The following is a 27,792-nucleotide window of genomic DNA, read 5'->3' on the forward strand; positions in this document are numbered from 1 at the left end:
CCCGAGGCCGCCGAGCGCCGGCCCGGCCCGCCAGGAGCCGGTCCCCGGGCCCAGGCGGCGCGGCTCGCAGATGTAGCGGCGCGGGGCCGGCTGGAGTCGGGGGGGGCGCGCCGGCGGGCGGGAGCCTTGCATTTTGCAGCGCCGGGCTCCGAGGGGGCGGGGGCCGGAGGAAGCGGAAAGCCGCGCGGAGTCGCCGGGGACCGCGGTGAACCATGTTGAGCCCTGCCAACGGGGAGCAGATCCACCTGGTGAACTACGTGGAGGACTACCTGGACTCCATCGAGTCTCTGCCTTTTGATCTGCAGAGAAACGTCTCTCTGATGCGGGAGATCGACGCGAAATACCAAGGTACGGCGGGATGGATGGGCGGGGGCGGCTGCTCCATCCCCGCCGGTGGCGGCGCGCCGCGGGGCCGCGGGCCGTCCTGCTTCCCCTCTTGGAGAGCCGCGAGCCCGCGGCGGGGCCCTTGCCGGGCAGAAACAAAAGGTCTGGGGCGTCTTTGATTTGCCAAGGTCCTTGTGCGCGAAGCCCGGGCACGGAGGAGGAAGGAGGAACGAGAGAGGTCTCGATGCCAGGCTGCGCGAGCAAAGCGCTCTTTGTAGTGAAGTGACGAGGCGGGGTGCTGCGGGGGAGGGGGCGCAGGGGGCGCAGGCCACGGCGCCTGGGGAGGGCTGTGCCGCGGTCGTTAGGCTGAGGGGCGCGGGGACGGGGCTGCGCGCAGGGCTGCCGGGAGGGCGCAGAGGGCGAGGGGTCCCCGGAACCACCTCCACCCAGTCGCGAATCTGAGTGTTACGTAAAGTCCGGGGTCCGTACTCCGCATGGTGCGGCTCCAGTCGCCCCCACCCAGCCCCCGGCCCTCGCGCGGCGCCGGACACCGAGTGAGGGGCCCCGCGGCCGGGTGTAGCTTGCGGAGGGCCAGGGCTTTATTCCGTGTGTGCCGTGGGAAGGGAGGGGAGGGAGGATGGGGCGAGGAGGTCGCCCATCCGTGCTGCGCTCGGGGGGCGCAGGCAGGTACCTTCGGTTTGGAGAGGGACCTGGCAGGGGAGGGGATCTCTGCGTCGTCCTCTGCAGCCCCTGCCGCCCAGACTGCCCGAGAGACGCAGGGGTCGCGTACGCGGGGAATTGTCGGCCGTTGGGGAAACTTTGCTGCCCGGTCAGGCACGGCGCTGGGGGCTGTGTCTGTGCCGTGGACAGTCCCTCGGAGTTTACTAATGTTTACAGGGCTGCGCAGCAGGGAAACGGAAGAGCGGGGGGAGGTGGAGAGCCAGGAAGGGCGCCACACGAACCCAGAGGCCGTACGGCAAGGCGCCCCTGCGCGCTCTGCCCAAGGCTCGGCTTCGCGGCGACTTATATAGGCGCCCGATTAGCATATTGCGATCGTTCCGCCTCGGCCTCCTGTGATTGGCCTCGGTATCTCCCATGGAATGTCCTTATCAGTCCGTCGCTGAGCCATTGCTTCCTGGGCCGGATGGGGGCGGGCCTTACACTGTGAGTGGCACTGCTCTGTTTCCGCCGCCTTCTTTTTCCCTTGCGTAGAGGGGCGGGCAGGAGGGAGGAGGTCGAGTCGATTCGAATGTCTTCGGGTCGGCCGGCCTCCGGCCTCACATTGGCCGTTGGTACGGCTGGGGCGGGCTGTGTCCTCCCACCCTGCGTCGTGATTGGTGCCCCGTCTGGCCCACGCCCTCCGGTCCGGCGATCCCTATAGGCAGTGGCTCCAGGGGCGGGGCGCGCCGCCCGCTGGCCGCCTCTCCACTGGTGGGGTCCAGCTCGGCCCCGCCCGCGCCCCGCCCGCACCCCGCCCCCCCAAGGACGGGAGCGGGTCACTTCCGCCGCGGAGCAATGGGGGCACCCGGGGGACGGGCAGAGACCGGCGGTCCGTGCCGCCGGGCCTGGGGAGGATGCAGTCGGGCCTCCCGCGGGCTAGGGCCCGGCGGGAGCGGCGGCGCCGTGAGTGACCCGGGCCTGGCGGGTGCCCCGGACGCGGAACGCGGGTGGCGTGCGCTGCGCTCGGAGACGGAGGTTGAAGACTCGTGCTGTTTACAGCCTCAGAGCCGCGGTGACAGCCGCTTTGCGCGTGTCCGGCTCCACAGGAGAAGACCAGCCCCACCGACACCCCGGCGGGGCCCCGAGGGAGCCTCGTCACCCGGCATATAGCGGTCATAACTCATTCGGTTGGGATTTACTATAAACGCCGAGATTTGCAGCGCAGTCTAGTCTAGAAATTAAGGCTTCATTCTTAACTTCTCGGTTGCAAGTCAAGCTTTAACAGTAGTTGCTTATTTTCAATGGGACATTAATTCATAAGGATGGGTTGTAATTCGTTTGCCAGTGATATTTGAGGTTATTTTCAATTTGAAATATTTTCCAGTTATTTTTAAAAGTTTTTTTTTTTTAATGCTGATGCACCCCCCCCCCCCCAAGGAAGAGGGCTTCCTAATAGAACTTTGGTGCCATCCCTATGTAAAATTAAAATAGATTTCTAATCATTGGACAGATCAGATTAAACTGTGCTGCAATCTCCGTTAATCTTTAAGACTCCTTTCATGGCACCATTACTTTGACAGGGTGCGGGTGTGTGAAGCCTTTTTAGAAACAAAGGTTAGCAGCAGTTGAAGGTAAGACAGCTAAAGAGACCAGGACGCCTCCCTAGTTGGCCCCCGGTTCTCGTTTGCAGGTATTTGTGCTTCAGTGGCTTTGTTGATAAGAGTGCTTTGCCTGGGGGCACTGAAGAAATGTGTGCTGTTGTGCAGGTAACAGAATTGTTTCTTGGTGATTTTCTGATGGGATGTTTGTCTTTCCCACAGTAAGGCTTAGCAGGGCTGTGAGCTTGGTTGTGATGTGAAAGAAGCTGTACGCTATTAACTTTCAAATTAGTGGTATGATGGAATTGGTGTCTTTCCAATGAAATGCTAACATTGTCTTCAGAAACTTGGGTTACTGATTACACCAAGTGATACAGTTTTGTAATGTGTAATTCACTTAAAAATAAATGGCAGAAACTCATATTTTAACACCTATGAGATAGAACTTGGATAAGTTGAACAGAGCTGCTTGTTTTCAGGATTACTTACTTCAGGAGCCGCTGAGACTCTGGCATTCCTCCTTTCTAGTAAAAGGCAGTCTGAAGAATGTAGCCTGGAAAAGAATACATGTTAGGTGTTAGGTGTGTGCCTTATAACTAATTGGAGATAATATCTGGAAGTGGTCATGTCACATTTTATACACCCTCTACCCACATCCTCCCCAACTTCCTAGCTGCAGAGTTGAATTGCCTTATCTTAAGAGACTGCAAAGGGTTTTCAGGAGTAAAATCTGATACTGTTTAATGATTACTGTTTAGGGAAAATAAGTCTGGGAATTTCTGTGTATTTAAGTAGAGTTTTGGCAAGAATATTTACTTTCCTCGTTTCAGTCAGATTTATCTAACAGCTTTTATTTCTTGAGAAATTGCCTAGTTCCATTTGCCGAATTACATTTTAAAATCAGGTATACTGTTTTCTAACCTGCCCAAATAGGTTAACATTTAGTAGGAGGGAGTTTTGTTTTAAAATCTGTTGTCTGTTATAGATACAAATGTTATTGTTCTAAGCAGTACAGGGAAAAGTGAAAGCTGTAACCTTTGTGTCTAAGCAGGGCTGCCCTTGTCTGGCTCCTCCTTACAGACCATTCTTGTTTTCAGTAACAGAGTGATACAGAGATACTCCAGTGCATGCTGTGATGCAATGATGTGGCGAGTAAACTGAGGCCGTGGGTCACTGAGTAGTATTTATATAATCTAATTTAATAGTAGCTTCTAGATGTCGGTGTGCCAAAATAAAGAGAATAACAGCCTTTTAAATGTTCCCAAAATGCTTGGATAAAAACAATGGAAATATAGGACATAATCTTCAGTTTTATAGAAAATAAAAGCTTGGGCCTCAATACCTCGCCTAAACTTGAACTCTCCCCGTGGCTGCTTGTCCAGGGAGTTTTTGTTACCCATGCTCTGAGTGCACACAGAGTCCCTTGGGAAGCTTTGGGGTACACTTTGATAAATGGGAACTGTGTTAACGTTTGTATTTAGTTCCAGAGATTTTTTTTTTTTTTTTTTCCTTTTTGTAGCAGGGGGTAAAAGCCTGTTAGAAAGGCCTAGGTGTTACAGATTTTTCGTACTAGGAAGCCTTGCGTTGATCATTTTGGTCCCTGACAACCGCGGTTTTATGGGTTGGAGACTGTGTTCTGCGGGGGTCTCACGCTTGTTTTCCCCTTGGCAGAGATCCTGAAGGAACTGGATGAGTACTACGAGAGGTTCAAGCGGGAGGCGGACGGCGCCCAGAAGCGGAGAGCACTGCACTGCATCCAGCGGGCGCTGATCCGCAGCCAGGAGCTGGGCGACGAGAAGATCCAGCTCGTGAGTCAGATGGTGGAGCTGGTGGAGAACCGGGCCCGGCAGGTGGACAGCCACGTGGAGCTGCTGGATGCCCACCAGGAGGCCGCCGACGCCACGGGCCACAGCAAAGCCGGCCAGGACAAGTCCAAAAATGAGGCGATCGCCCAGGCGGAGAAGCCCAACAACAAGAGGTCCCGGCGGCAGCGCAACAACGAGAACCGGGAGAACGCGGCTAATAATCACGACCACGATGACGTCACCTCGGGGACGCCCAAGGAGAAGAAGGCCAAGGCCTCCAAGAAGAAGAAGCGCTCCAAGGCCAAAGCGGAGAGGGAGGCGTCCCCCGCGGACCTGCCCATCGACCCGAACGAGCCCACGTACTGTCTGTGCAACCAGGTCTCCTACGGGGAGATGATCGGCTGCGACAACGACGAGTGCCCCATCGAGTGGTTCCACTTCTCCTGCGTGGGGCTGAGCCACAAGCCCAAGGGCAAGTGGTACTGCCCCAAGTGCCGGGGCGAGAGCGAGAAGACCATGGACAAGGCCCTGGAGAAGTCCAAACGGGAGCGGGCCTACAACAGGTAGTGGCGGGCCTGCTGGACCCAGGCGGCCGCAAGCCGCGTATTTATTGCGTCGCCACTGGGCGGGCGGGCGCAGGGATGCACCTGTGGACGGAGGAGGAGCTGTCCTCGGGCGGGCGTCTCTGCTGCCCTGGTGGTGCACACGTGTAGCAGGAAGGTGGTCTGTGGATCGGCGTTTGAGAAACTGCAAATATAGGTTTGAATGAAACACCCAAGTCAGTCTCTGATTTCTTTGTTGTTGGGGGTTGGGGCACCTTGGCAGCAAGATGTGGGAAGAAAAGAGTCCATCTCGCCACTGTTCTATCTGAATAAAAATGTGACTACTTCATGAACACATTCTTTTAAAAAAGTTAGCCAAGTTGCTAAAAACATGGCCTGTGGCCAGTTTGTTCCCGCTGTAATAGTGTATATCCATGGAACAATTCAATAGACAAGTTTTAACGCTTGAAAATTGTTTTTGGAAAACACCAAACAGTTAATTTTACCAGACAAACATTTTATATCCTGGCCCATTCCCCAGATGGCCATTTCTAAATGACTGCAAACGTTTGTTCCTGAACCAAACCGGAGAGGTCCAGCTTCAGAGCACGCTTTTGCTATCACAAATACCCGGGTAGCTGTCTCTAACTTACAGGAGTTGTACCGATGAGGGTTTTCAAGGGGACCTGGCACTTCCTGCATTGTGATCAGAAGTGCAACCAGATGCCACCACATGCAGGAGACCACTGCAGACATGACGTGAGGAAATAAATGCGACTTGGCCAGTTTGTTCATCTACCAGTATATTTAATCTTGACATAAGTACGTGTTACATTTTTGTCTTAAAAACGTGTACACCAGCAGACAAAGCCTTAAGAAAATTTTGTATTATTGTTCTCACATAATCAAGTAGAAGTTGCCCTAACTGCCAGGAGAAAAATAAGGGTTAAAATAGGAGCGTATGTTTAGACCAGGAGTTGGGAAATGACTGCCCACAGACCAAATGCCGCCCACCACCTGCTCTTGTATGGTGTGTGCGCCAAGGACGATCTTCAGATTGTTAAATGGGTTAAAAAAAAAGAATACTTATTTCATGACATAGGAAAATTATACAGCATTCATATTTTAGTGTCCAGAAATAAAGTTTATGGGCACAGCCAGGCTCATTTGCTAACACGTTGTGTGTGGCCGCGTTTGTCCAGCGTCAGAGTCGAGCGGTTCAGGACCCACAGAGCTGAAGTCATTTCTTTTCTGGCCCCATTGAAGGACTGTGCTGACGTCGGATGTAGACTGATGGCCGGCGTGATCATCAGCGTCCTTCACTGCCCACCTACTGCGTGGGTCAGTGGGACTTTGAGCTCTGAGTGATAACGTGGTTCCCTTTAACCCCAGGTGGGTGAGGGTCGTTTCTCTCCAGGGTCTGCCAGGTCTGAAGCCGCCACAGGGGAGGTCGGGCCCCTGGAGCGTCTGGGGGTGCCTGTGGCAGATGTCCGCTACATGTGAAACCAGGAGTCCATTTTCTGACTGTTACCTTGATCTGGTAAACAGTTACTGAGAATTTTTTTTGTGCCAGACGTAACCGCAAGAAAAGCAGTTTAAACAAATCTTTGCTTATATAAATTATTATTTAAAACAACTCTATCTGTTGGCTTTCTACTTTTAGTTATAGCTGATAATGAAAGTTATAAAAGTGCATATTGAATAGCATATCTTTGCTAGTACTGGATTTCTTCCTGTTCATTCAGGTTCAGTGTAGACGGCTGTCCTGGAGAGACACACCCAGGGTCCACACCTGGGATGTTTGAGCCCCATCTTTGCCCCTTAGGGCTTGTTGTTTGCCAGTCGCTAAGATTGTGCCTGACTCTTTGTAACCCCGTGGACTGCAGCACACCAGGCTTCCCCGTCCTTCACTGTCTTCTGGAGTTTTCTTAAACTCATGTCCGTTGAGTCAGTGATGCCATCCAACCCCCTCGTCCTCTGTCACCCTCTCCTGCCCTCCGTCTTTCCCAGCATCAGGGTCTTTTCCAGTGAGTTGGCTGTTTGCATCAGGTGGCCAAAGCACTGGGACTTCAACTTCAGCGTCAGTCCTTCCAGTGAATATTCAGGGTTGATTTCCTTTAGGGTTAGGTCTTGAATAAATTCCCTAAATCGATATACAGTTCTTCCCTGGTAAAATACATTTCGCCCTTGAACAACGCTGGTTTGAACCGCGTGGGCCCACTTACACGTGGGTTCTCTTTGGAGGTGAATACTCCAGCAGTGCGTGACGGACGTGCAGTTGTTGAGTCTGTGGCCTCAGCCTGGGATTCGGGGCTGGGGGCCTGACTCAGGTGTACTCGGGTTTTCCGCCGACGAGACTCAGCGCCCCTAGCTCCGGGTAGCCAGGGGTCAGCCGTAAGTTTCGCGTGGGGTGGTTCTGAGATCGAGGTGAGGCGAGTAGGGTGCTGGCCTCAAGGTAATCTTACCGCCGGGGCTTCTGCTCGTGCCCTGATGAAGTTTCCCGTAAGGACCAGTGGCTGCTGTGCTTTCTTCTTAAAAGGCGGAAGGTCGCAGAGGCAGAGGCCGCGGGTTTTCGCTGTCCTTTAAATCACTGGTTAATCCCAGTGGACACTGGGTAAAAAGTCACAGGTAAGTACTTCTTTCCGGTCCAACTCTCACATCCATACATGACTACTGGACAAACCATAGCTTTGACTATACAGACCTTTGTCAGCAAACTAATGTCTCAGATTTTTAATACGCTGTCTAGGTTGGAACTCCGGGAGATGAAGGACAGGGAAGCCTGGCGTACTGCGGTTCACGGGGTGGCAAAGAGTCGGACACGACTAGCGACAGAACAACAAGGACTTAGAACGTCAAGACTTCGGCTTTAGGTCATGATAAAGGTCCAGGGAACCCTAGGGGAGCCCTGGAAGTGGGCCTGAGTTCTTCCATAGAGGTTAGTGAAAAGCCTGGTGGAGAACACTTGCTTTTTTTTTAATCTGGAAGTGTTCACTGAGGCATAATTGATACGACATGTTGCTGTCTCCAGTGCACCTCGTACCACTGCGTCTAGCTGACGTCTGTCACCATGCAGTCACAAAACCATTGTAACCTTTTAATAAGGACTTTTAAGATTTACTTTCTTAACTTCCAGATATGCAGTGTGGCACCGTTCACTGCAGGCACCAGGCCTTACTTTATATCCCATGACTTATCTCTAACTGGACGTTTGCACTTTCAGGCCCTCCTCACCTGTTTCATGTACCACCCCCGCCTCCTCTGCTAAGTGCCAATTGCTTTTATTTAATAGCCACCTTATTACAATTAAAATTCAGATGTTGCCATTAGAACCTACTTTATTATTTTCTTTTTTGTTTGTGTTAAACTTAGCCTACGGTACAGTACATGGATGGCGCTAATGGTAAAGAACCCGCCTGCCGATGCAGGAGATGGAACAGATGCAGGTTGGATCCCTGGGTCGGGAAGATCCCCTGGAGGAGGGCATGGCAACCCACTCCAGTGTTCCTGCCTGGGAGAATCCCGTGGACTGAGGAGCCTGGGTGGGCCAAAGTCCATGGGGTCGCAAGGAGTCGGACAGGACTGAAGCGACAGTACGCACGCATGCCCAGCACGTGGAGCTCTGCTTAGTGCTCCGTGGCAACCTGGACGGGAGGGGCTTTGGGGGGAGAATGGATGTGTGCATATATGTGGCTGGATCCCTTCGCTGTGCACCTGAAACTGTCTCAACGTCGTTACTCAGCTAATGCAAAGGACGCCCAAGCACAAAACAGGACAAGGCAACCTGGCTCATTCAGTTAATCACCGCACGCTGGGCAGCCACCGTATGGTGTTTCTGGGCAAGGGGCTCGGAGGAGGGTGTGCCCGGGGTCCTGAGAAGGAACGAGGCAGCGACAGGCCCCTCGGGCCGCCCCCCAGCGACCTGGGCGTGGAGGTGACTCAGTGGCCGCAGCCATCCACGGGTGTGCTTGCCGAGGTGATAAAGCATTTACCAAAGCAAAATCCACTGTGTGTTCACTATTTTCTCTCTTATTTATTTTTTTACTATACGCTTATTTTAGAAAGAATAGGCATTTACGTGAAATTTCCTTGGAGAAGGAAATGGCAACCCACTCCAGTACTCTTGCCTGGAAAATTCCATGGACTGAGAGGCTCCTCAGAGCCTGGTAGGCTACGGTCCATGGGGTCACAAAGAGTCGGACACGACTGAGCAACTTCACTTTCACTTTCAAGATAAAGGAATAGGATATGAAAAATGTCAATGGGTTCTAATACACTATGGAATAGAAGGTCTTTTCTGGACATAAATGTGTCTATAATTCCATTTTCATACATACTGCCTGACTTAATGGTTTAAGAACTAAAAAACAGAAATCACTGGTCATTTCTACCCCCCAGGTGTTTTCCTTCTAAAAAACATACAAAGCCAAGATTTTACTGTAAAATACTTTGCTTTAATGGCATCTTGTATCTTGAGTAATGAAACATGGAAAGAGTGGTTTTCGGTTTTGGTCACCTGAGGCACCTATTTTCATTTGCTTTTGGAGAAGTCCATTTTCTAAAGAGACGCATGTCACCACAACAGTGTGCAAAACCCTTTTTGGTAATAAAAAATGTTATTTACCTCTAAAAAAAAAAAAAAAGAAATTTCCTTTCGTATCTTGTGTCCATATCGTGTTCCGGGCCATGTGTATTAAGGTACTGAACCTTTCAGGAAGCAAGTTGTGAACATTCTGTCTTTGCACGTTTGAAGACGACGTGCCCCTGCCAGAGGCCTGGCTTTTCTCCATGGTCCCGTCGGAGGTGATTGATGACTCTCAGCAGTTGCTGGCACGCACGCAACGAGGCTTTATGGAAACGCTCTGTTGCCCTCCCTTGTAGCCTTCGACCCATTCTGCTTCCGTCTTAGGCAGTTTGGGGGCCAGACTTCTGGGTTCGTTTAATCTAAAGAAATTACTAGTCAGTTGAGGCTTTTCTCTCATCTCCCTCCTTGGCTCAGGAAAGAGGTGTGTCGAGACTCAAAATAGCCTCCGGGTTTGGGTTTTGTTTTTTTTTTTTTGGCCATACCATGTGGCATGCAGGATCTTAATTCCCCCATCAGGGTTCGAACCTGAGCCCCCGCAGTGGAAGTGCTGTCTTAACCACTGGACCACCAGGGAATCCCACTTCCGGGAGTTTTTAATGAGGGGCTTTGTTTCGAATATTTAACTATATGTTGTTTTCTTAACAAACTAAACACGAGTTTGCTGTGTGCCCTCCTCCCCCCAAAAGGATGACAACGAATGCGTCATTTTCCTGGAAGGAAGAGAAGCCTTAGATCACTTTTCTATCCCTGCCTCAAATTCATCGTTATCATCTGGCTTCATTCAAAAAACGGGGTTGCTAACTTTTTCACTTTAAAAACCCTGCTTGAAGTCACTGCACATGGAGTACCAGGTTAAACCTTGATCTGCACAATTTAATGCTTGGTTCAGCCTGAGTGTTCCTGTTAAACAAGACAGTGTTTAGGCAGGTCCACTCAAGACAGAGTGAGTCAGCGTTGCTGACAAATGAACAGCCTCCATCGACTGCTTGCCACGCGCTGCTCGGAGGTGGGTGTTAAGTGTTTGTCTGCTTAAACCTTCACAAGGACCCTGCCTGGAAGCGGTCCCTGCTCCAGGTGAGGGTGCTCAGCCCCGGGTGAGGCCTGATTCTTGTAGGCCCCCGTCCCTCCGCAGGCTGCACAGCCTGAGTCCTCTTCCCTCCATCCCCATCCTGGCGGGACTTGCGATCAGGACCTGAGGCTGCCGCCGCCTCGATCTCGCCTCTATCCTTCGAAATGGAGGAGATGGAAGCAGGCGGAAGGAACGTGTCCAGGACCCCAGCTGGAATAGGAGCCCAGGGCGTGGGAGGTCAGCCTGGGGCCCTCGCTGCCGGGCCTGGACCTGAAGGAAGGCCCTGCACTGCCTGGCCTCCAGGTGGACAGCCGGCCGGTCACAGCCGGTGCCTGCCCGCCCCCTACAGTGGAGGCAGAGCTGGACCAGAAAGAAGGCTGTGCCCTGAGGAGCTGACAGTGCTGGAGAAGACTCTTGAGAGTCCGAAGGAATCCACTCTGAGCATTCATTGGAAGGATGGATGCTGAAGCTCCAATACTTTGGCCACCTGAAGCGAACAGCCAGCTCACTGGAAAAGACCCTGGTGCTGGGAAAGATGGAGGGCAGGAGAAGAAGGGGACGACAGAGGGTGGGATGGTTGGATGGCATCACTGACTCGATGGACATGAGTCTGCGCAAGCTCCAGGAGATGGTGATGGACAGGGAGGCCTGGTGTGCAGCAGTCCACGGGGTTGCAAAGAGCCGGACATGACCGAGCGACCCAACAACAAAGCAATTCAGCAGAGGCAGGGCGAGGTCCTGGACTGAGCTGAGATGTGAGGTTGGATGGGTTGGACCTGCGCTAGCTCACCTCTTGCAGTCTGACCTCTGGGCCGTTGCTTCTCCGCCCAGTGTCCTCAGGGACAGCCTGAGGAGGGTGACAGTGTGTCTCCTCCCCTGGCAGGAGGACCGGCCGGACAGAGGTGTGCAAGCACCTCATAAACGCTCAACTCCATGCAGATCACAATCGGAGGCGTGTTTTTGGTCAGTTGTTGGTTATTCCAGTCGACCGATGTGTTCTGAAAACTGAAACTGAGATCCCTTACAGCTGGAGAGAAGCAGTCAAGTGCAGCCTCAGGACAGACTGGCCACTTCCTCTCTCCTCCTGTTCGAGGAGCAGGCCTGCAGCTGCTTTTCTAGAAATCACTGTTGCTCTTTGTGGAACAGAAGTAAGTAGAGAAACAGAGGTTTGTTTCCAGCAGCTCTCAGAGTCCAGTAACCTCCTTGCTGACTCACCTCTTGGTTGAATTTGAGCATAGAGAGATTACTTCAGCCCCTTCCATGTGTAACAGAGGAAATGGAGGCTCCGGTGACAACTTGACTCAGCAAGTCAGCGGCAGAGCTTAGACCAGACAGAGAGCTGTGACTGCAGGCGGCCGGTCCACGGTGGCCCGGATTCACCCCGGGGCCATCAGGGAGTCACGCTTCCCGGGAAGCCATCACCCTTGAATAAACACATGTTGAGTGAATAACGAATCTAAGAATTAACATAAAAAATCAAGACATTTTTCTTCTCTAACGTCTAAATAATAGTCATACCTGAAGTGGAATTTCAGCTGGCTTGTGTGGAGATACTTTTAGGACAAATGTATAAGCCATTAGAAACGCAGAATGTTTCTGAATGGTGGACATCTGAGAAATTGGATTTGGTTAGATTTTGATTACCCAAAGGCATTCAATATTTTCTGTTGAAAAGTTTCATAAGAACAAACATCAATAATTGTTCATAGGGTTTGTTAGCAATTTATCCATTTACAAAGATGCTTAGAAATGGCTTGCTGTCTTCCAAATTTTATTTTGCATGACAAATTGCTTGAGAAACACTTTGATTTCCTCCATGAGTGTCTTTGAGCATCTTCTGGTTGCAAGTGACAGAAACTGACTATGCCTTATGCAAAGGTGAAAGAGCGAAGGGGCGGCTCGGGAAATCCGGGGACCAGAGCAGTCAAGGACAGGCAGCACGGCTTTCTCTCTGCAGCTCAGACACGACGGGAAAGTTGGGCCCTCACAGCGTCAGCGATGGCCAGCAGGGCAGATGGCGTGCTAGACTCGGAGCCACGCAAGTCTGGCTCGGATGGTCGGGTACTGTGTTTAGAGCAAACCTTTCCGTCTTTAAAATTCGTCTTGCCCCGATAGATGCCATGTTTAAAGTGGGTAATTGTGCTGCCGCCATGGCAACCAGAGTGGATCTGGCTTCGTTCTTTCCCCGATAGTTGGGACGTGCTCAGCAAATGGAAATGTTCATTTGTATCTTAAAGTAAGTGAGAATTAGTTGTTGGTGAGGGTTATCATTATTCTACAGTCAATGTACATGGTTTTCAAAATATTTTTGGCTCCATGCCTCATAGATCGGCTCCACAGATATGAAAAATCCCAAGGTGGCTAACAGGGAAATACTCTCAGGGCATGAAGGTCTGCCTGAAATAGCAGTCAAAGGCACAGCAGGGTGAACTTCAGCTCAAGGCAAAGGCTAGTAGCGAGCATTTCACTTTGCAAGCTTTGAAACTTTATTTCTAGAACGAAGAATATTAACAAAAGTAAAAGCTAGATGAGTTGCACAAGACAAAGTTGAGCATGGAATGCGTGAGGACAGTCACGGAACAGTTTTAGGGGAGATTCCATATTATGCCTGGAGCTTCCCCAGTGGTTCAGAGGGCAAAGAAGCCACCTGCAACGCAAGAGCCTCAGGAGACAAAGTAGATGCCGTTTTGATCGCTGGGTGGGGAAGGTCCCCTGGAGAAGGAAATGGCAACCCGCTCCAGTATTCTTGCCTGGAGAATCCCACGGGCAGGAGCCTGGTGGGCCAGAGTCCATGGGGTCACAAAATCAGACATGGCTAAGCAAGTGAACAACAACAAAATTCCAGAGAGATTAGCTGTTTCATAGTAAAAAGTCAATCAGTCAATAAAATGACAAAGAAACAAGGTACCAGAACTGAGAATAACAGACAAAATCCTCAAAAACTTCAGAAATTAGAAATGTCACACAACGGTTGTAAAGTAACTGTTTTAAACTATTTGAACAGGATCTCAATAATATGATCAAATATTGACATATGAAATCCATAGTAGTTATTCAATATGAAATCCTGCCGTTAGCAATAACATGGATGACCCGAGAGAAATTGTTTTTGTTACTGTTGATGTTTAGTCGCTAGGTTGTGTCTGACTCTCTGCGACTCCACGGACTGCAGAAACGCCAGGTTTCCCTGTCTTCCACTATCTCCCAGAGTTTGCTCAGACTCACGTCCATTGAGTCAGTGATGCCATCCAACCATCTCATCCTCTGTCATCCCCTTCTCCTCCTGCCTTCAATCTTCCCCAGCATCAGGGTCTTTTTCAATGAGTCAGCTCATCCCATCTGGTGGCCAGAGTATTCGAGCTTCAGCTTCAGCATCCGTCCTTCCAATGAATATTCAGGACTGATTTCCTTTAGGATGGACTGGTTGGATCTCTTTACAGTCCAAGGGATTCTCAAGAGTCTTCTCCAACACCACAGTTTGACAACATCAATTCTTTGGCGCTCAGCCTTCTTTATGGTCCACCCATACGTGACTACTGGAGACACCATAACTTTGACTGTATGGACCTTTGTTGGCAAAGTAATCTCTGCTTTTCGATAGGCTGTCTAGGTTTGCCATAGCTTTTCTTCCAAGGAGCAAGCATCTTGTGAGTTCCTGGCTGCAGTCACCGTCTTCAGTGATTTTGGAGCCCAAGGAAATAAAGTCTGCCACTGTTTGTACTGGTTCCCCATCTACTTGCCATAAAGTGATGGGACTGGATGCCATGATTTTCATTTTATGAATGTTGAGTCTTAAGCCAGTTTTTTCACTCTCCTTCATCAAGAGTCTCTTTAATTCCTCTTTGCTTTCAGCCTTCAGGGTGCTATCTGCACATCTGAGGTTTGGGATATATTAAAACTTTCTCCCCCTACACAATTCCTCCAGCTTTTTCGTGTTTGACCGTATTGACCAGAAGCTCTTCATGGCTCCCAGAGATATTTGATTTTTATCACCCACGTTTATATTTCTGGGGCTGACCTTCTGCTTTTCCTGCACTTAAGGGCCTTCCCTGGTGGCTCAGACGCCGAAGAACCTGCCTGCAATGCGGGAGACCTGGGTTCGATCCCTGGACTGGGAAGATCCTCTCGAGAAGGGTACAGCTACCCTCTCTAGTATTCTGGCCTGGAGAATTCTATGGACAGAGGAGCCTGCCTGGCGGGCTACAGCCCATGGGGTCACAAAGAGTTGGACACATCTGAGCAACTTTAAGAAGAAAAGAATGTTGGCCTGACATCCTCAATCGTTAAAAGATTCCAAGTCACCCCGCTGACCACGAGGGGAGCACACACTCTACTCCAGGCATGCCCCAGGATTCCTTTTCCTTTTTTTAGTGAACACCTTTGTTTTTATTGATGGGCTGCCGTTGCTGTGCATGGGGCTTTCTCTAATTGTGTTCGGGCTTCTCTCGCTGTGCAGCACAGCTCCAGAGCGCAGGCTCGGTCCCTGTGGCTCACTGGCTTAGTTGCCCAAAGTCACTGGGAATCTTCCCAGACCAGGGATCAAACCTGCGTCCCCTGCACTGGCAGGCGGATTCTTCACCACTGAGCCACCAGGGAGGTCCCCACTCCAGAGTTCTGGCTTCGCTGGTGAGGCCAGAAATGCAACTCACTAGCTTCTTTCCTGTGTCAGATGTTAGAAATATTAATAAAATTGTCGTCAGAGACAGATGGCAAAGTAACCTCATAGGAATAAAGGAGGAAATAAATGAGTAACCCTGTCTGTGTCTTTTGCTTCCACAAGACACACGCCCCAGGAATTTCGGTGACCCCGTCACTTTAGATTCTTGCTCTAATGTCATCGAACTTGCTCTTCTGGGGTCTGTTCAAGTTGTCGTATTTTCCGAAAGTTAGGTTGCACGGCGGACTCAGTGGCAGGAGTTATAGCTTCACCTTGGATTTGCATGCTATCAGTATGTCTCATCAGAGCTTAATAAGAATGGTAACAGTGTGCCTACTTTACGGCAATCTCCCAGATCAGTTATGGATTACAGCACAGTGCTGTGTGCTTAGTCGCTCAGTCGTGTCCGACTCTTTGGGACCCCAGGGACTGTCGCCCCCCAGGCTCCTCTGTCCACAGGATTTCGCAGGCAAGAATACTGGAGTGGGTTGCCACTTCCTTCTCCAGGGATCTTCCCGACCCAGGGATCCAGCCTGTCTCTCCTGCACTGGCAGGAGGGTTCTTTGCCATCAGGCCACCAGAAGCCTATACTTTACACCATGTTGCTGCTGTTGAGTTGCTCAGAGTTGCTCATGTCAAACTCTTTGCGACCCCATGGACTGTAGCCTGCCAGGCTCCTCTGTCCGTGGAATTCTCCAGGCGAGAATTCTGGAGTGGGTTGCCATTTCCTCCTCCAGGGGATCTTCCTGACCCAGGGGCTGGAATCTCTGTCTCCTGCATCTGCTGCCCTGGTAGATGGTTCTTTACCCCTGAGCCACCGGGAAGCCTCAGATGAAGGTGAATTCCTCCCCTGAGGCTTGCTTTCCCCTCTGCCAGCTCGCTCACAACCTGAAAACCAAGTAAAACTAAACCCCCAGCTTGTGGATTTTTCTGGCCACACAACTGGTGGAAATTCACAGCACACACACACACATACATGAAGTCTGGTAAAGCTGGGGTGTTTTCAAACGTGCCCCCTTCACCCAGGACCAAGGTGGAGAAAGAGCTCACTGGGAGCGCTCATTCCTCCACAGCAAGCCCCTTCCTCTTTGCCACTTGAGAGTGGACTCCGCCAGTTTTCCCAGTGGCGCGGGCGCTGGGCCAGAGGGAAGCCTGAGAAAGGCCAGGGAGTTCTGCCAGGCTGTGTCCCCCAACCCCGCTCTGCACTCAGGCCCACGCAGCCCTCCAGGAAGAAGCCAGGATTCCAGGCTTTGGCCTAAGGGGAGAACACTTTTGGCGAAAACAAGGATTTCTGCTTTCCTTTAGCTTTGACCTCTGTGGATTGGTTTTTTTCATTTTTTCCAATCTCATGCTATCTCCAGTGTGAATTTAAAAAATATTTGATAAACATATTAATCACTTCAATCTGAAGGTGTTCAGGATATCTAGCCTGCCATATTGCTGGGGATAGAAGTCTCTTATCAAACTGATTGTAGCCAGTGAAAGCGGAGTTCTCGGAGACCAGGAACCGTGACTGAGTCATTGTTATAGCCTGGGACCTGCACGCATCGCTGCAGGCACAGAAGTGTTATCTGAATGCACGCCAAAGCCGGTAGTTCCAAGTTCAAGTAGTTGGTTTGAAATTCTAAGTACCGTCAAGGCAGGTTTCTTTCCTGAAAACTTTTTTTTTTGGCTGCACTGCACATCTTGCAGGATCTGAGTTCCCTGACCAGGGATCGAACCCTTGCCCGCTGCATGGAAGCATCGAGTCCTAACCGCTGGACCACCAGGGAAGCCCCTGAAATTTTACACTTTAAATAAATGCAAACTGGAAGCGCCATGGTCTCTATTTAGAAACAGGAGTGATACAATTTAATACAAACCAAGAGAAGATACCACCAAAATACCCAGAACATATTCCCCAGCCCTGGTGAGCTCGCTTCTGTTGTTATTTATCCATTCTCTCGGTTCAGCGGGCAGGTTTTGCATTCTGAATTGAAATGCAGGCCCCATGAGCTTTTCACTCATTCCTTTAATATCTTGGTAGACCACAAAACCCCCAGGAGCTGCCCAGAATTATAAGATACCTATAATTTATTTTATGTTATCCTTTAAAAATTTCTGTTTTTAGGGAATTCCCTGGAGGTCCACTGGTCAGGATGCTGTGCTTTCACAGCCAAAGGCCTGGGTTCAATCCCTGGTCAGCAAGCCAGGATCCCGCAAGCTGTGCGGTATGGCCACAAACGAAAATTTCTATTTTTATGTTTTATAATATGTGTCTGCGTGTTTCATGTAACTTACAGATATGCATAGACTGGACTGCCTGCTCAGGCGTCATTTGTTAGTGGGGTGAGCAACGAAGACGATTTGGAGAACACTGGTTTATTTAATTCTTTTCTCAAGCAAAATTCGGTTGTTTTTTAAGCGTATTCCACCAGGCAACTGCCCCTGTCCCCTAATCCGCTATCAGTTCTGCTAACATGGGATTTAAAGGGCGGAAAATCTGAATCATAAACACAGTCTTATCTTGCTAGTGAAAGCGAAAGTTGCTCAGTTCTGTCCGACTCTTTGCGACCCCATGAGCTATACAGTCCATGGAGTTCTTCAGGCCAGAATGTTGGGGAGTGGGTAGCTTTTTCCCTTCTCCAGGGGATCTTCCCAACCCAGGGACATTACTTTGCCAACAAAGGTCCATTTAGTCAAAACTATGGTTTTTCCAGTAGTCATGTATGGATGTGAGAATTGCACTATAAAGAAAGCTGAGTGTCGAAGAATTGATGCTTTTGAACTGTGGTGTTGGAGAAGACTCTTCAGAGTCCCTTGGACTGCAAGGAGATCCAACCAGTCCATCCTAAAGGAGATCAGCCCTGAATATTCATTGGAAGGACTGATGTTGTAGCTGAAGCTCCTGGGAAAGATTGAAGGCGAGAGGAGAAGGAGATGACAGAGGATGAGATGGCTGGATGGCATCACCGACTCAATGGACATGAGTTTGAGTAAATTCTGGGAGTTGGTGATGGACAGGGAGGCCTGCTGTGCTGCAGTCCCTGGGGTCGCAAAGAGTCAGACACAACTGAGCGACTGAACTGTACTGAACTGATCTTGCTAATGTTGTGTTCAGTGATAAGAGTCGCTGTCTTTCTGAGGTGGTTTCCCAGGGCGAAGATCTTCTGAGCTTCTTTGTGAGGACGGAACATCCTGGCAGGTTTGAGGCAGATATCTTTAGGAGAAGCGTGAACCGGCAGCAGGTCCCATCACAGAGGTGCCACCTGGGGCGGGGCTGGGGGGCCTCTGAGTGCCTGGAGCCGAGGGTCTTTTCTGCTCCCTAGGCCTCAGGGCTGGAGCGTCTCTGCTTCGTCGTTGGCTCTGCTCCCCACGAGCTCCTCTGAAAACCTCATAAATGCCTACAGGATCCAGTCACTGACACACAAGTTTTAAACTCCCACCTCTACTTTAAAAAGAAAAGCTTAAACAAATGGAAAGGCTAGTTTTATTCTTCTTTGCTGGTTCAGTGAGAATTGCACTAACACACTTTAATAAAGTTTGATTTCAAGCTTGACTTATTTATTTAGCTAGTTTTCATTTCGGATTTTAAATTTTTTTCTTTTTTAAAAAAATGTGCTTTGCCTCTTTGGCTTGATTTCTTTGTCTTGCACACTTGATTCATTGTTCAAATGAATTCATGGCCCCTGCTGTTATATATTCTGTGCGTGCGTGCCTGGTTGCATCCGACTCTGCCAACCCCATGGACTGCAGCCTTCCAAGCTCTGCCTGTGGGATTTCTCCAGGCAGGAACACTGGAGCCGGTTGCCATTTCCTCCTCCAGGGTATCTTCTCGACCCAGCGATATGAGCCCACATCTCCTGAGTCTCCTGCACTGGCAGGCAGATGCTTTACCACTGAGCCACCTGGGAAGGTATCATACATTCGTGTTAGTAACCTAGGTTTTCACTTTGTTTAAAGAGTGACTGTGTGACGAAGTATCTTTCCAAGTCCTGGACAGGGTTGATGAAACCCTCTTCATCCTTTTAAAGCACGCTTGAACTGAGAGGTCTGCTTGAGCCCATCGCCCTGCGGCTCCAGGGAAAAGACACGTTGGAATCTTGTGCTTTGATAATTTATGGTTTCAAATTTGTATCAAACTGAGAAAATTTCACTCATAGTCCAAGTGTCTTTCTAACAGGAGTCATTCCTAAATAAGCTTCCTGGTCCTTCAGACATAGGCTGGTGGTTGGCAGGTCTTACGAGGAGTAAGCGGTGTGGCCCCAAAGGCCCTGGGCATAAGACCCCCGGCACGCAGACCCCCGGGGCCCCCCAGCCCGCCCCTCCTGCCTTGCAGACTCTCGGGAGACAGCACACGCCTGGGAAGGCCGCCTCCTCCCGCCCCGCTGGGGCCTCCTCCAGTGAGGCCGGTGCAGTTCCCAACCAACAGGCGCTCCTCAGGTGAGCCGCGGGGGCCCAGGCCTTGGGTGGGAGCGGGGGCTCTGACCCCGGCGTCCGCCCCCGGAAACGCTGTCTCAGCCGCAGCAGAACAGGCCGGGCTGCGTGTGAGTCCCCCCGCCGACCCTCGGTGGGGGCTTCCGGGCAGGGCCCCCTCTGCCGAGCATCGCCGTGCTCCCGGTGGGGCAGGTCTCCACTGCGCCCCAGTCTTCTCATGAGACGCTGGTAAGTCACCTGAGTTAGAGAAGCTAATCTACCGGGGTGAGAACCAGCGAAAACCCCGGGAAGGGACGCGCGCGCCGGGTGAGCCACAGAGCTTATCAGCTCGGGCTGCTGCTGCGCGTCCGCGTGGGTGGCCGTCCAGTCTCTCCTCCGCCAACCCTGCGCTGCGGCCGGGCGGCCCCTGCTCCCGGGCGAGTCTGTGCCGCGGCCCCGCCCGGGGCTCCCGCCTCCTCACTCCCTCCCGGTCCTTCCCGGCCCCCCAGGCTCCTGGTCACCGTGGTGCCCTCCACCCACCTCTCCCACCAGGGTTCCCCCTCTGCACCTCCCAGCACCCCCTTTCTCCTCCGTGAAAAACCTATCGTTCTCAATATCCTTTCCTTGTGGTCTTACTTTCAGGTTTTTTCATCCAAAGAGCTCATTTAAGTGCGATGGATTTCCAGATCAGTGAGGAGACATTTTTGACACTGGGAGAGAGGACCCGACCTTTCACTGACCTCCAGATGACACTGCATTAGTCCTTGGATTTCCAACACTCAGGTTCCCCGGGATCCATAGTTAGTGAAATCTTAGTTAGCCGGAATCCTGTTTAGGATTTTAGCCTGCTAAATCCCAGTTGGCCAAATCCTTTGCTAGAATTCTATTTTAACAGGCTCAGAAATGTCCCAGGTGCTTCTCTGAAGGCGCCCTCATCTGAGGGGGTGGGTGTCATCTGCAGACAGGAAGACCACAGCCCTGGCACAAACCAGAGGACGCCCAGGGGCGTCCGGGGACCAGATGCGGGGTAGGGGCCTGTACTGGATTCTGACTCAGAAAAAGGACGTTCACAGAAAAACCGGTGAGGTCCAAATGAAACCTGGAGCTTAGTCAACAGTAATGTTGAAGAAGGAATTCATGGGGCCTGGACTCCATCCTAGGCCTGTTCATGCTGATCATGCTCGGCCACCTCTCCAATGGACTCTGAACTCTGTGTTTAGTGCCTATGAAAACAACAGAAGGATAAGACCCCCTCCAGACCGGGGAACCTTGAAGATCGTATCTAGGTTACTCATTGCCTAAGAGAAAACATACACTAATTGCCCCTTCCTCCAGACAGGCCATCAATTTTTCTGTATCAATAGGAGTGTGGAGTGTAACCTCGGGTTTATTGATTATTGGCTAATTGTTTGTTTGAGCACAGGAGCACATAGCACGTGAATGATGGGGTTATTGGGATTGTATTTTCCTCGGTTTATGTACGTCTCAAGGAATTTGGAGTGGTGGGTTCAGACACGTACACATGGGGTATAAAAGATTTTCACAAATGGTGGTCGGGGTCCTTGGCTAAGAGGAGACTCTGCCTTGGGCCCGCCGGTGTAATAAACTGCACTGCACCATCTGCATTGTCCTTCTGAGTGAGTTTGTTTCCCGGAACGCGTGGCTACAACAATGTACCAACGGTAACTTCCTTGTTGTGACAAAATGTACCATAGTTACGTAAGATGGAAATGTGCGAGGAACTGGGCACGGGGTATATGGGATCGCCGATATTTATAAACTTTTCTGCAAATCGTACAGTATTCCAAAAGAAAAAGTGGTTTGAAAAAGTATGTCTTAACTTCAGACAACAGTGAATTCAGAATAAAGAGAATTACACAAGTAGAGCATGGTACTTGTAACAGGAACAATATCTGCTGAAGGTAGGACAGTTGGACAATCCCCTACCACTGGGGGCTGGGGATTCAGTAGCATTACCAGCAAGACTGGCAGGGCTGGGCTGGGGAGGACAACCGCGTGGTGGAGGCAGCAGTATTAATGCCAGATAGATGGCCTGAATGGTCTGAAAGCCAGAAGGTCTGTCTTACAGTCATCTGAGCAGATGAGTAACTGCACTGCCGATAATGAGAACCGTGTTCCAAATACTTAAAAGATTATACACACGGAAATGGGGGAGCTTCAGTGATCTCTGTTGCAGGGATTAGAATTAGTTATGTCAGCAGGGACCCATGGCTTTTAACACGTCTAGATAGGGAAGCCGACGCCGATGCGCGTGTGCAGACGGGGGAGCCGACACCAGGGCGCGCGTGCAGACGGGGGAGCCGACGCCGGAGCGCGTGCAGACGGGGGAGCCGATGCCGGGGTGTGTGCAGACGGGGGCCGGGGCGCGTGCAGACGGGGGAGCCGACCCCGGGGTGTGCGTGCAGACGGGCGAGCCGAAGCTGGTGCGTGCGGATGCACGTTTCTTGGTTCTGCCCACTGAAGGGCTTAGGAGCAGGGCAGTGCAGTGCCAGTGGACACACACGGCTCAGATCTTGGTTTAATACCGCCCTGCACTGAAAGGAGCCAGGGCCTGCAGAAACACGGCTGGTTCCCGCCTGCACGGGGGAGACACAGCTGAGCCCGGGACATCCTGTGCCAGAAGGTAAGACGCTGTCAGAGATGCTGGGGACACGCCGAAGCCAGCGCAGGAGCCAGCGCGATGGCGCCTCGGTGGGCCGAGTCCCAGCATCAAAACAAACAAGGGCCGCAAGAGACTGCGGCCCACTGAAGAGTAAGACTCCGTGGAACCCTTCTGACATGAACCAGTCAGTGCCTCAGTAAGGAAACGCCACCTGGCAGAATTAGAGTGAGGGATGGAGTTAGCGACACAGCCCGTGGCCCCCACTGTGGTGCTCGAAGGCAAGGGTCATCACTGATGAGAATCAGGACAGATAAACACCATTTCAGAGCCTCTCCTTGCCCGCAGTGACTGTCACATGAGCAAGCCTGGCAGACACCACTTGACCGGGGGATGAAAGCCCACATCATTAGCCATGAGACAACTTCACGCTGCACACCTGCTGATTTAGCCCGCCGGGAGGAGCGTAGCAATGCTTTTGTGGTGCTCCTGTCGAAAGTCCATATTGTGAATATAATCGTGAGGAAATATCAGACAAATTGAGCGGCACTGAATAAGGTGACTGGGCTGTGCTCTTTGCAACTGTCAAGAGCATTAGAAGTGAGTGGAGGCTGAGGGCCTGGGCTGGACTGAATGAGACCAGAGATGCACTGTGTGTCCAGGTGGACCCTCTGTCTACGGTGGACCCTCCGTCTACGGTGAACGTGGGCAACTTGGGAAATTGGAACAGAGTCCATGTGTCAGAGGGTGGTATTACATCAATGCTAATTTCCGGGTTTTGGTGATTGAGAAATGGAAATAAGCAGCAGTCAGACTTACCTTCTAACCATGTGTGATCCAACAAAGAGAAACTGAATTAGAATGTGGCCGTCCCAACCGTTAGTGAAGCAGGTCTGATCGCTAGGTATCAAACTTTGTGTCTTGAAAAAAATACACCTTCCTTTTTAGTGTCTACCAAAGACTCACAAAATTTGCTTGTGTTACTAATTAGCCCACAAAGAAAAGCCCGGTAACCTGGGTCCAGTGGGCGCTGGTTTATTTCTGTGAGCAGACACAGATGTGAATAAACAGCTTTTAGAATCAGTTCTCGGAGAAGGCAATGACACCCCACTCCAGTACTTTTGCCTAGAAAATCCCATGGACAGAGGAGCCTGGTAGGCTGCAGTCCATGGGGTCGCTAGAGTCAGACACGACTTAGCGGCTTCACTCTCACTTTTTACTTTCATGCATTGGAGAAGGAAATGGCAACCCACTCCAGTGTTCTTGCCTGGAGAATCCCAGGGACGGAGGAGCCTGGTGGGCTGCCGTCTATGGGGTCGCACAGAGTCAGACACAACTGAAGTGACTTAGCAGCAGCAGCAGCAGCAGCAGAATCAGTTCTCTCCAGCAGTGAGCTACAGGCGTTTTCGGGCTTTAGCACGCTGTGTTTCTGAGATAACACAGAGGTGGGCGGTTTACCCAAAAGTCGCTGAATTTCAGGCTGCCGTTCAGATGTGTGTGGGTTCGGGGAGCTCACAGAAAATGCCTCGTTCCGTTCGAGGCCCTCAAGCTGGCAAAGCGGAGTGTCCACGCTCGTGCGTGCGCTGGTGTCTCGCTCATGAATGTCATGAGTATTTTAAAAGTGTATTTGCTGTTTCTTTCCTTTTCAATTTTTTAAAATACAGCATTTATACTATTTGTATTAAAAGTAAAAATCTACTTTGTCCTTTTCTATTTTTAGTTGCTTATAAAGTATTGCTAATAGGTACGTCATTTTTCTAATGAGAAATAAACAGTGATTACATTTTTAAGTCCTTTTCTTAACCTTCTGTAAGTTTGCTGGTCACCAGGTGAGTCTGTAGAACCTAGAGGGATGGTGGAGGGTGGGGGTGATTTGAGCCATGTTAGGTCATCCCATCAGTGATGGGGAGGAGTGTCCTCCTGACCCGTAGAGACCAGACTCCTCCACAGCCCGGGTCCTGCTGAGTCTGAAAGACGCTCTGCTTCCACTCCATGGGAGAGATGCTCTCAGGGGGTCTGTGAGCCAACTGGGGGCCTCAGATCTGAGATTGAATAGCCCTTGCCCCAGGCTTTCAAAATGGGTTAAGAATCAGTTGAGAGTTACTCTTATGGGAAAAGGTCAATAGAAATTTTAACGGAAAATTTGACTTTGATGGCATTGGAATTCAATGGCTTTGAATTTTGAAACAAAGCCTTTCCCCATAAGAGCAAGCTGTCTCAGGGCAGCTGGCGTCCCCACGGTCCGGTCACATGGTCAGGTGCCCGGGGGTGGGGGGTGTGTGTGGGGGGTTGGGGGCCCAAGGTGGGCCTGGGGCGCTGACTGGGGGATAATTAAGGGTCCTGTGTCCTGGAAACCAGAGGACGTTTCATGTGTGGTTATGTCCAGAGGCGTTCCCAAGGTCAGCTCTGCAGGAGATGCTTCCCGAGGCTGGACTTGGCATCGTGGCCCAGGCCTGCAGGGCGTCCGTACCCATGCCCCCCCTCCAGGAGCTGCTCTTTCCTGCCCGCACCGCCCTGCCTGTGAGCCTGGGCCACAGGGCATGGCCTGGTGCAGGCGGCACAGGCCCCCATGGGGAGCGACGGAGCCACAGATGCTCGCTGCTCCCCTCCTTCTCTGCAGCCTGGATCCTACCAGGACCAGGACCCATCTGTGGCCTGGGGGCTTGGGGACTCGAGGCGGGGGTGGGGGGGTGGTGGGGGAGGGGGGGGCAGATGGAGAGGTTGAATCCGTAAAAAACCACAAACAAGCAAACAACTGCCAAAAAAGAAGAGCCCAGACTGACTCAGGGGCCTCCCTGGTGGCTCAGCTGGTGAAGAATCCACCTGCAGTCCAGGAGACTCCAGTTTGATTCCTGGGTCGGGAAGATCCACTGGGGAAGGAATAGGCTCCCCACCCCAGCATTCTTGGGCTTTCCTGGTGGCTCAGGCGGTCAAGAATCTGCCTGCAACCAGGAGACCTGGGTTCGATCACTGGGTTGGTAAGGTTCCCTGCAGAAAGGGAAGGCTACCCACTCCAGTATTCCGGCCTGGAGAGTTCCAGGGACAGAAGAGCCTGGCCGGCTACAGTCTATAGGGTAGGAAAGAGTCAGACACGACTGAGCTACTAACACTTCGCTTTGCAGACTGACTCACCCCCAATTCGACCAAACCTTTGGAGAAGAGAAGAGTTCATACCAGTTCTCCCCACACTCTCCCCCAAAATAAAAGAGAGCACCTCCCCACCAGTCGTGGGCAGCCACTCGGCCTTGGTGCCCATGCCAGACGAGGACGCCGCTTTGCATCTTGGCCACCCTCCTCCTGCTTCTGGCTCTGTCCTGTAGGCTGCCTGTGTTCCCTCCGCTTGTTAAGGACGTTTAATTCTACAGGACTATTCGATTTCAAACACTGAAATATTCCACAGGCAAGGCTACTCTTTTCACTTTATGTGCCAACATTTCCTCATTTATTTCATACAATTCTTTAATTTTTAGCTCTTTATTAGAAAGTGTCTCCTTTCTTTCTTTTGTAACGGTGGTGGTGTGGTGGTTTAGTCGCTCAGTCGTGTCCGACTCTTTACAACCCCACGGACTGCAGCCCGCCAGGCTCCTCTCTTCATGGGATTCTCCAGGCAAGAACCCTGGAGTGGGGTGCCATTTCCTCTTCCAGGGGATCTTCCCGACCCAGGGATGGAATCTGCATCCCCGATCTTGCAGGAGGGTTCTTCACCACTGAGCCGCCTGGGACGCCCCCAGGGTGTCTGTTTCTATTCCTCTGTATATTATATTGTGCTTTTCCTTCCTCTGAACTGAACTTACTTTCTCCTTTTATATTTAATTAATTTGGATCTCTTTCTCTCCTCTAATAAGACAGACTTGTCTCTGTTGGAAATTGTCAATGCGATTTTTTTCTTTTGTGATGAATATTGTTTCTTTGAGCTCTTCCTCTGTAGTGAAGTTTTATTTTTCACGTGTGTCTTCTCAGGACTCTGCCTCTGGAGAAAGACCATCCTTTCGAGGTGCTTGTGTCTGCCCTCCCTTCGCAGCTGCGAGCGTCTTGCTCGGTGGGTAAGGAGATGGGTTTTAGAATTCTGCAGCTGTGCTCCCAGAGCGCCTGAGGGGCTGTGTGCTGGGCGTGGTGAGGTGGCGTGTCCGTAGGAACTGGGGTGACGAGCCCCCGGGGTCCTCCAGACCAGGGTGGCCCTGCCGCAGTGAAGATGTGCTCTTAGAGTGAGTGAAACTGTCAAATTCAGAAACGGGGGTTGGAGTTATTATGGAAAATGCTCCAGAATTCTGCTTAACACACAGGCGGCTTTCCCCGGACGATCCGCCCGCTGAGTGCTCACTGAGTGGCGGTGCTCTCTGCTTTCGTTTGCTTTTCATTTACAACCCTGCTCCTCAGCTTTTGCCTTCTGCTGCCTCTGGTTTCTAAGAAGGCTCTAATTTTGCAAACAAAACAAAACAAAACAAAAAGACAAACTCACTCTGCAGCAACAGAGATTTTCACTTTAAGCCTGGCGTGCTGCGATTCATGGGGTCGCAAAGAGTCAGACACGACCGAGCGACTGAACTGAACTGAACTAAACTGATGGGCCCGGGGCGGCCAGCTCCTAGCTGAGGGACAGACACCCAGTCGGATTCCGAGGGTCACTGTGGAGTGATTGGTGTTCACAGGGTGTTTTCCTTCAATAACACTTTAAAGTGTATGTTCGCTGTGGGGATGATGAGAGCTAAAGCTTATGGCGGAGAATCTCACAAAGAAAGCAGCAGGGCCTGTGTGCGCCTCCTCGGGCAGCCTGGGGGCAGGGCCGCCGACGGCTCCCGGGCCCCGGCTCAGGGACCCCATCAGGGCCTCGGTGACCCTGCCTGGCACTCGTCAGCCCGGAGAAACACCCGACAACACGGTTTATTAGGTGGTGACGTCCAAACGGCTTCAGGAGTTGCATCCTCACAACTAGACGACTGTCTGAGAAAATAATGCCAATATCCCGAGATTAAGACCAGCATCTCGGTCATCCTCACACGAGCGGCGTTTCCAGCTGGGGCGAGCAGCCCTGGCCATCCCGTGGCGGCTCTGACCTCAGCCCGCCGGGCACAGCCACCCCCGCCTCCTGCGTAGAAGTCCTCCTGGTTCCTGCGTCTCAGCTCAGCGGTCCTCGGAAATACCAAGCGTCTCGGCCCACACCGCGGGTTGTGGTGGCCCCTCAGGGTTCCCCGACACACAGCTTGGTTACCACCAGTACAAGTTCTGATTCAAATCCGCAGTCATCGATTTGGGAAATCAGCCCCAAGAGGGCTCCCCTCGTCTGTGATTCTGTTGACCGCGAAGAGTTTGTGCGCCTGTGAAAAGCACCTCAGTGACTGCAGAGGTCGGTCAAAGTTCTCCTCATCTTCCTTTGTCTGATCGTACAGAATGCGAGTTCATTTTCTAGGCCTTCTTTTCGGGTGAAGAAGGCCAGTAAGCATGAAAAGAAATATTCTGAGCTTTTTTTTTTTTTTCTGGCTGTGTGCCTTGTGGAATCTCGGTTCCCTGACCAGGGATCGAACTCGGGCCATGTCAGT

The 27,792-nt window shown here is 51.4% G+C and overlaps 1 protein-coding gene across 2 annotated transcripts; it reads left to right on the forward strand.

Annotated features, from left to right (window-relative positions):
• On the forward strand, positions 1-6,103 carry ING1 (inhibitor of growth family member 1). Of its 2 annotated transcripts, none has more exons than XM_040267457.1 (2): positions 1-348; positions 4,254-6,103. In XM_040267457.1, exons 1-2 carry the CDS (start codon positions 213-215, stop codon positions 4,952-4,954), a joined length of 837 nt encoding a protein of 278 aa, XP_040123391.1. In that variant the 5' UTR covers positions 1-212; the 3' UTR covers positions 4,955-6,103. The 2 variants fall into 2 exon arrangements, with proteins under 2 accessions (XP_040123391.1, XP_040123392.1); XM_040267458.1 differs by lacking the exon at positions 1-348 and adding an exon at positions 1,849-1,947.
• Positions 6,104-27,792: the final 21,689 nt, after the last annotated feature.

Source organism: Oryx dammah, unplaced genomic scaffold (genome assembly GCF_014754425.2).
Source record: "Oryx dammah isolate SB20612 unplaced genomic scaffold, SCBI_Odam_1.1 HiC_scaffold_24, whole genome shotgun sequence".
NCBI classification, from domain to species: Eukaryota; Metazoa; Chordata; class Mammalia; order Artiodactyla; family Bovidae; genus Oryx; species Oryx dammah.